The sequence below is a fragment of the Poeciliopsis prolifica genome, unplaced genomic scaffold (genome assembly GCF_027474105.1).
Source record: "Poeciliopsis prolifica strain line A6 unplaced genomic scaffold, Auburn_PproV2 SCAFFOLD066, whole genome shotgun sequence".
In the NCBI taxonomy this organism is placed as follows: Eukaryota; Metazoa; Chordata; class Actinopteri; order Cyprinodontiformes; family Poeciliidae; genus Poeciliopsis; species Poeciliopsis prolifica.
In genome coordinates, this window is record NW_026562441.1 from 516606 (window position 1) to 525978 (window position 9373).

The 9373-nt window shown below is 40.0% G+C and overlaps 1 protein-coding gene across 1 annotated transcript; it reads right to left on the bottom strand.

Annotated features, from left to right (window-relative positions):
- Nucleotides 1-1232: 1232 nt before the first annotated feature.
- On the bottom strand, nt 1233-8029 carry LOC129351286 (transmembrane protein 184C-like). Its single transcript, XM_055020180.1, is given in 14 exon segments — nt 1233-1752; nt 1989-2082; nt 2549-2626; nt 3057-3156; nt 3231-3276; nt 3279-3342; nt 3435-3528; nt 4238-4312; nt 4404-4609; nt 5199-5235; nt 6018-6148; nt 6278-6294; nt 6297-6439; nt 7732-8029. Coding segments are annotated over 13 exon segments (1308 nt in total). The 5' UTR covers nt 6394-6439; nt 7732-8029; the 3' UTR covers nt 1233-1483.
- Nucleotides 8030-9373: the final 1344 nt, after the last annotated feature.

Consider the following 9373-nt stretch of genomic DNA (forward strand, 5'->3'; position numbering starts at 1 on the left):
ATTGAAGATGATGTGAACATTTATGTTCCCTGATCTGCAGAAACTGATTCAAAATGACACTTTATAGAGATGGAGACAAAAGTTATTAATACATCTGAACCTAATACTAAAGTTAATCAGGAAGTGTATTTGTGTATTTGCAGATTTTCTGCTAATCTTTTGTAGTAAAAGCAGATTTTGTAACAATAACAGATTGTGTGCTGCTGGGCTTATTCTGCACTAACGCGGATTTTTCTTTCTGTTTCTGTTTGATTACAGAAAAAGTCTCTCTAAGGTTCAGGAAGGTTTAAATTGAGTCAAAACTGCAAGCTAAAACTAGAGAAAATGTTTGATTATTAGATGAGGGTTCTGTTCATAAGAAAATAATCACGAATAATAAATATCTGCAAAATAACAACAGGACTTTTTATAAAAAATAACTTGTTTTTCTTTAATATGATCATCTGCAGGCAGATTAAAGTCTTGCTAGTTTTTTTTTCAATAGGAAGATTTGTTTTATTCCATCTCCATGTTTTATAAGCTTGTTATATGTTTTGTTTTACATAATTTTAAAACAGTTATTTCTGAGTTGCAGTCTCATTTGGCCTGCCATCTAGTGGACAAAAAGTAGAATAAGATTATTAAATCTGCAGGAAGAGAAGTTTATAAAACACCTGTGATCTAAAGTAACAGTCAGAGGTGGACAGAATAAAAGTACTTCAACATGTTTTTACTCAATTTGGTAAAATCACACATGATTTTACCATGATTTTACCAAATCATGTGTGATTTGGTAAAAGTTCACTCAAGAACTGAGAAACGGATCAAATTCAATCATTTAATATTTACAAGTTTCATAATCAGACGAACCAAAATATAAAGTTTCATGAAAATGTTTGCATTTTAAGGACAAAAATTACAATAAATCATATAAGTAACAAAAAAAAAATCTGGCTTTTTTTTTTTTCAAATTAGTTTCTTTCAATAAAAAAAATCTTATGAAACTTTAATAAAAGCTGCAGGTCTGTTTGTGTCTGAGGAATTTTTGATTAAAACTTTTTTTTTTCGTTCATTGGGTAGAAAATCCAGAAATTCACTCAAGAGAGTAAAAATACTTCATAACAAAAGTAATTGAGTAAATGTAACTGGTTCCTGCCTAATTCCAGTAACAGTGATGAAAATATTAGGGCATGTTTGTTTCTCTAAAGTTTACTACATTAGAGCCTTTTAATGATAGATCCAGTTTCTGTTAATTTGGGTGTTTTTATGATTTTATTGTTTTGGGACAAACAGTTAAAACTTTCTGAAGAACTTCAACATCATGAAGCACAAACTGAAACAACAAGCAGCTTCCCTCCTCCAACCCGTCACATTTATCAAAACCACAGCAAAACAGATGAGAAACATTTACATCTTATACCAGCTCCTGACCAGACATGGCTTTGACCTCAGAGTGCATTCGCTCTTTCGGTTTTCTATCCTACATTTGCAGTTTAAACCTCTCTCAGTGTCCGGGTCCCGGCTGCGGAGGCGTGCAGTCGCTGTCGTCCTCCCAGGACGAAGACGTGAAACCTGCCGGGGCGGAGATGGAGTGAGGGGCGGTGGTGTGGCCCAGGCCCTGGTACCGCCCCACCGAGGACGGGGAGGACGGCATGGAGGACGCCGCAGCGACGATGGGATCCTGGGAGGTGGAGTTCAGCAGGCCGGTGTGCTCGGTGTGCTCGGGTCGCCGCTGCACCGAAGTACATCTTGTTGGTCCCAGGAAAGTACGGCCTGAACGGAGTGAAACATCATCATCCTTAATATCGATGAAATGGTTTCATTGGCAGATAATTTCACTCATAACAAGATTCGTTTCTCTGTTTCTGAAATGAAGAAACTCTAATAACATGGAGAGTATCAGAAAGGACATTTATGTTTTGGAAAAGATCCAAAGTTGTGCTATGCAGTGATGCATGTAGTGACGATTACATCATCACTACATGCTTACATCTGCTAACGATGCTTACCAACATGGCGGACCTGCTCAGTTACATCAGCTCTGATGTCTGAGAAATCCCACATGGCCAAAAAGCTGTCGAAGCACGAACCCTCCTCTGCTTCCTGCAGGAAACCAGAGGGAAAGACATGGATGGATGGATGGATGGATGGATGGATGGATGGATGGATGGATGGATGGATGGATGGATGGATGGATGGTTGGATGGATGGATGGATGGATGGATGGATGGATGGATGGATGGGTGGGTGGGTGGGGTGGATGGATGGATGGATGGATGGATGGATGGATGGATGGATGGATGGATGGATGGATGGATGGATGGTTGGATGGATGGATGGATGGATGGATGGATGGATGGATGGATGGATGGATGGATGGATGGATGGATGGTTGGATGGATGGATGGATGGATGGATGGATGGATGGATGGATGGGATGGATGGATGGATGGATGGATGGATGGATGGATGGATGGTTGGATGGATGGATGGATGGATGGATGGATGGATGGATGGATGGATGGATGGATGGATGGATGGATGGATGGGTGGATGGATGGATGGATACCTGGACGTAGGGTTTGTAGGTAAAGGTGTAGTGGTGAGCGATAGCAGCCAGGAACATTTCTATGCAGATGATAAAATCCTGTGAAATTAAGCAGACAATAAATCAGTTTTAGAGATCAAAAAGTGGGGCACTGTGAAAAAACACATTTTTTATAAAAAGTTTTTGCGATAGGATGCAGTGATTTCTTTAGGTTTAAATTAAATTAGTATATTTTCACAAAACTGCAACGGAAGAATTTTGGTTTTTTTCTCATCACACCAGTCATGTGATCAACAGCCAGCTGTTACTACTGGCAGAGACAACAAATAAGACGACAGGAAGTGGTTGGAGAACGATTGCGTTGAACAAACTTATTCATGTGTGATTTTAACTGCATTTCTTACTTCATGGAAACATCACACTTGTGAAATTGTTGGGTTTTTCGACATTAGCCGAATATCAATAAATTTTGTGCACATTGTAAAGAAAACCCAGCAAGTCTTAAAAAAGTCTTTAAACATGTTGTGACCTGCAGTCCAGTGGCTACGGCCTCCACGCTGTCCCAGTCCCAGGTGTGTTTGTCAGAAATCACTCCCACTTTCACCAGGAAGGCTATAAAAACCGCCTGCCTGCAGGGAAACAGCAGCACTTTCTGATCTGAAAACATGACAAGACACGAATGGAGTCCGGCCTCCAGTCTTACCAGAACGAGACAAACACCACCAGTTTGACGCAGAGGAACTTCCCACAGGCCTGATGGGAGTCAGCTCATCTCTGAGGGCTTTGTACAGCAGAACCAGGCAGTACATGGCGAACTGGACCGACAGAGACATGAACCAGAGAGGAGAACAACTGGACCAACATTTACGGATCATTTTTGTTTGTTTGTTGTGCTGATGTTGTTTACCAGCTGGGAAATGTTTTTGACTATAACCAGGTAGGACCAGGCGTTTCTGAAGCTGAAGTTGGCTTCATCATAAACGCCGCAGAGCTGGCAGATGCTGCAGAAACACAACGATCCACTCAGTATGAAAATACTCTGATCAGCTGAAAACTGCAGCTAAAAATCATAACTGGAATGAAAATGAGAAGTAAAGCAACTGAAGCTTAAAATAAAAAGTGACCTGTTATGCATCTTTGAACAGATCAGAATAGAGTTATGACCTATTCAAAACATGTTCATTACATTTTTATTTTCAATCTTAGACAATGAGGTTTAGTCAGTTCTGCCTATTTTTAGCTGATTTAGGGTCTCTGTCACTTTAAATCCAAATAAGCTCAACTTAAACTCAACGTCTGCAGTCGCACAAGAAAATAACTGCAAACAGATGCGCAAATATACAACTGTTCATCTTTGAAAAGCAGAAGTAGAGCCTCCTGCACAGCCAACAGGAATGCAGGAAATGCTTTCTGGACGGTGAGCCTTTGCCAGCAGCCAGTGGTAAAACCAGCTGACCAAACATGCTGGAACTCAGTTTGAGGTTGCTAGGTAACAGGACTGGACTCAGCTGGGTTGCTAGGTAACAGGACTGGACTTTAACATTCTGGAGGTTTTTGAAATGACTCGTTTTCCAGACACTGAAAAACTTCCTGCTAAAATGTGACCAGGTGTTTTTTAAAGCAGTCGAGACAAAAATGGACGAATAAAGACGTTAAAGATTAGAATTTTGTAGAACAAATCTCCTTAAAGAGCCTTTAAAAAACACTTACAGCGCTATCACCGTGGTAACGGGTCGGACCACCGTGTACTGCAGGACTCCCAGCTTGCACCGGAACAGCAGCACCCTGTCACAGAAATACAAAACACATGTAGTCCTGCGTCTCCTCCGGCTCGCCACGCGGCTCCCCAGGCGGCTCCCCAGGCGGCTCGGCTTACTCTCCCATGGGCCACGGCGGGCAGCAGCAGAGCGGCGGCAGGTGCTGCTGCTGCTGCTGCACCTCCAGCATCAGCACCAGGCTCGGGTACTGGTTGCTCAGGAAGTTGAGCAGGAACACCAGGAAGTTGTAGATGACGTAGGCCTCGTAGCATTCCCTGCACGTGTCCACATAGATGGCCATGCCGGGGTAACGCAGGGCCAACCACTGGACGCAGCGAGGAAGAGGAAGAGCAGAGAGGAAGAGGAAGGTCTGAATCACATGAAGAATGGAGCTCAGTTGTATTTGCTGCTACACTGTAAAACATATTTTTGTGCCTGCATTGATTGATCTGTTTTATTAAGGCAAATGTTTATTTTCATGTCCTGTTCACTATAAATGGTTCTGAGATTAATTCATTGTGATCAATAAAAATTATTCTCAGATCAGAAATGTTATTCATGCAATTAGAGACAAGAACTTAAATGATCCTAAAGTAAAATAAGTAATATTTTTTAACTCGAGTGATGTGTGGACAGTTTGCTTGTGAAATAATTACTTGGTTTAAATTGCAGCTTTAAGTTAAAACTCACAATTCAACATTATTAAAGCTAAAATACAATATTTAGGCGACTTTTCTCTTGTTGTTAAATCAACTTGATAAACTTTCATTTCTGAGTTTAAACCAAAACTATTTTCTTGTCGACTTAAGTTGCATTTTTATGGCAGCAGGTGGAAGTTAAATCGCCTTAAAATGTTTTACAGTGTCTCATTATTGTCTCATTATCATCTCATTATCGTCTCATTATTGACTCACGCTGTCCAAACTGTAGATCGGCACCATCCACAGGATCCTGCAAGATGAAACACCAGAAAATTCAAGAATTTCTGTCAGGTTTGAATTTTTATGCACTTTATTTTTATTTCTGTAGAAATTCTGAACGTTTCAGAAACTCCATGCATGTCGTTATTATCTCCGTTTTCTTCACTAAAACTGTAAATTTTGATTATTCCTCTTGTTTTATGAATTGATTGAAAGTGCATGAAAATAATTTACCAACACAAATTACAAAATGTAGTTAAAATTACGTATAAACTTGAACATGCATCCCGATTTCTGTAGTTAATCAGATTAAAAGTGTCTTTTGAAAAATTAACAAATATTAAGCATGTAATAAATATTCTTATGGGTCTGATGTAATATTCTAATTTAAAATTTAATGTTTTCATGCAGAATATCATCATAACTAAAATAGATAAAATGTGATTTAGTCACACTTTTATTGAAACCACAGCTAGATAAATATGGCTGCTCCTCTCTAACATTCAGTCAGAAATTTTCTGCTTTTATTCGCCACTAAAAAGTTTAGCTGGTTGTAACTTGATGGATGAACCTAAAGAATCCGCTCATGCTGCTTTGTGTAGCAGGAAATATATTAATCTGTAATCAACTGAGTCATCAAAAGCTTATTTGAAATGAAGGTTGATTTAATTTTTGCAGGGGTCAGTGCCCCCCACGAACCCACCCCTGAATCCGGCCATGTCTTATTCTGTTAGTTTCCCTCCACTGCAGCACAAACATCTTAACATTGTCAGATTTGTGAAGTTGTTCTGGTTCCGTCAGTGTTGGTCTCACCTGATGATGGGTTTCTGCAGCTCCGGCTGGGTGTAGTGCACCATGTGCTGCAGGATCCCCCACAGGGAGACGGGGATCGTGAGGAACACGAACACGCCGGCGATGAACCAGGCCTTGCTGTGAGTCCCGACCTGACCGACAGACAGACAGACAGACAGACAGACAGACAGACAGACAGACAGGCAGGCAGACAGTCAGAACCTCTTTGGGTCAAAACGTTTGGGTCGGATGAGGCTCATCACGGAGTCCAGCTGACTCACCTTGTCCTTCTGCAGCTCCAGACGCACAGCGGCACCACGGCCACCAGCAGGAGCGCGTACAGAACCAGAACCAGCGGACGGATCCATCTCCTCCACTCTGCACAGGAACACGGCATGACGGCTGCTTTTCCCTGAGTGCGGACTTACAGGCTCATCCTAAACCTGAGAGACAAAAGCAGACAGTTAGAGCTGGACTCTGAAATTTAACTGAATTATTATGATAATGATGCACGAGATTACTGTTGTAATTATGTACACATACACTTATAGAAATAGAAACAATAATGTTTAGAGCAGAAATACTTCTAAAGAGTTGTTTTGAGGGAAAATTTCTGGCGCCAGAAAGGTCGATCTGACCTGATTTTTATCTGGAAAGTACAAAATGTAGGAACAAAACTCGGGTTGGAAAGTAAGCTGTTTAGATAGATAAGAACAACAATTATTATTAATTGACTTGTTTTGCAGTTCTGATGGAGCAGATGTTCAGATGAGAGGTCAGTAAGAAATTCGGAAAAACTCCAACACACACTGAGTCAATGGGCAGCCAGAAGTCTTGACGCAAAACCGACGTCATTGGAAGCTATAAAAATGTCTGTAGACAAAGAACGGTTGAGATTTTTTGGAGATTTTGGGGACTTTTGATTTTGAGACTTTGAGATTTGAGAAACTATGTTTTGATGCATCCGTGGTAATGTGTTAATAAATCTCCCGACTCCTCGTGGCAGTAAGAACTCGTCTCTGTGGTTTGTTTTGCTTATTATCCATGTATTTGAGAGTTTTGCGCCTCACAATTCTCCAATAATAAGAATAAGATATAATTATTGTTATTGTGTCCTTTGCACTTGTTTTGTTTTCTGCAAATAAAAATAGTACAGTTGCAATTAAATTGAGTCAAAACAGGATCCAAAGTTAAAAGTAAACATTTTCATAAAGCCTGGAGATCAAATTACAACAGAAGAATAAAGGAGGGATTCACATCTAATGAAAGTGAAAGAGTTTAGCAGCAGAATGAACCTAAAGTCAAGTTTTTATTGTTGTTAAAATATTCCAGGATGAGTCCAAAAACCCACATTCACCAGAAATTACAGACATGTGAGTTTTCTTTTTTAATATTATTTATTTATTTATTTATTTTATTGTAAACAACCAGAACCAAACTGTTGGTGAATTTTGCAGCTTTTTAAATCTCATAAACTTCATCTATTTTGCTGAAACTGTTTGGAAATATGAGAAATAATGAAACTGGATTGAAACTGAAAACGGTTGTTTTTCTCTGCAGCCACATCGGATCTATTGGATCATCAGTCACTCCAACATTAACGTTTCTAAGCCCGTTTCTGACGTCATCTTTCAGCCACTGTGTTCGGATTTGACTAAAATGAAAACATTTATCATTTTAAAGGCTGAAGCAGTGAATAAACACGGACATGTCGGTGCAGCTGAAGATGTTTTACTTGCAGTGACGCTCGGCCTGTTTCCACCCTCAGTCCTCTCTCTGTTTCCAGGCAACGCATCCTCCCTCCATCCGAAACCGCTAAACCGCTAAACCGCCGTTCGGCAGTCCGTCAATCAGCCGCGCTCTGATCACTGATCGATTAATCCACACAACGGGCCGCTCGCTCAGCCGCTGCTCCCCGCCGATCCGCTCCTGTCTGCCGCCTTTACGGCCCGACGTCACCGGAGGAGGCAGCGGCGGCTGCGGGCTGCCCGTCGGTCACATGGTGGGCGGAGGACGGACGTAGGCTGCGCTGCGAGCGGAAAACCGGGTTAAAGGAGCCGGAGAGCCGATCAGGGGCCTCCAGCCTGCAGGACAACCTGCAAAGCATCAGGGACTCTTTCAAGTCCCTGATGTCTGGGACTTGAAACCGACTGAATCTGCTGTGAAGGTAACGACGTGTAAAACAGGCCAGAAAGATGTGAACATGTTTAAATCACTAAATAAAAACTATAATCTATTGACTGATAGAGCAGGAAGTTAATCAGACTCAAATAAAGCAAACATTCATTAAGGGTTAAATAACTTTATTGACAAACACAACACCTAATAAAAACAACAAACAAACAAAAATAAAAACCAACACATTAAAATGGCTTCGTAACATCTGACTTTATACATCATTATTATGTTTATAAAGAAAAGATGAATAAAATGGGTAATACAAACATCAGCCCCCAGAGGCCGCTAAAGGACAAGTTACGCTTCTTTTCCTTGGATCTTCACAAACTTATTGGAGTTTTAAATATTTTAAAAACAACAATAAGCAGAGATGGAGTAAAAAAGCTGACTTTTATTTATATTCCTACTTTAATTATTTTTCAGAGCCAAATGTTGCTGTAAAGAGAGAAACTGTTGTTGTTTTGGGACTAAATGGAGATTTAATTTCTCATTTTCCCATGACTTCACCCACAGTGGCTGTGAAAACCTTTCCGTCCATCCTGTCCGTTAATGAGGAAAACTCTGCAGGAATCATTTCCTCCTCATTCACTTCCTCTCCAGGAACTACGTCTTGATTAGTGGTTCAGATCCAAGGGAAGCCGACTGGTTCTGACCCATAAAACAACAAGAACAAGTCAACTGTCAGCACTGTTCTTCAATCGGGTCAAATTCATTTTATATCAATATTATATTGTGGCAACATTGCCTCATTCTGATTTTTGATGCAACTTATTTCACTAATTAATAATCCAATTAATCATTTAATCAGATTTCATTTGTCACATTTGCTACTACTGAAATGCATGCAAATAAATTATTAAATTCCTTTATTAAATAAACATTTTATTGCTTAAATGCATGGCAATCTATTTGTAATGATTGATTATTTGCAGCAAATGATGAATCTGCAGCTAAAAATGCCAACATGAACATGTGAAAGGCTCGGATCTGTTGGATTAACAAATTAATAATTGGATAACAGAAGTTTTTTTTACAAAAGTTGAAAATGTGCAACTTGAGAAGTCTGGGTGGAAAACAGGAAATTTTTGTACTTTTGGCTTAATAACTGCTCCGAATGTGTGATTTTCTTTCAGTAAATGAGCTTTTTTGAGTTATTATCAAGTTAACAACTAATCAATTACAAATTAGTTGACAATTAT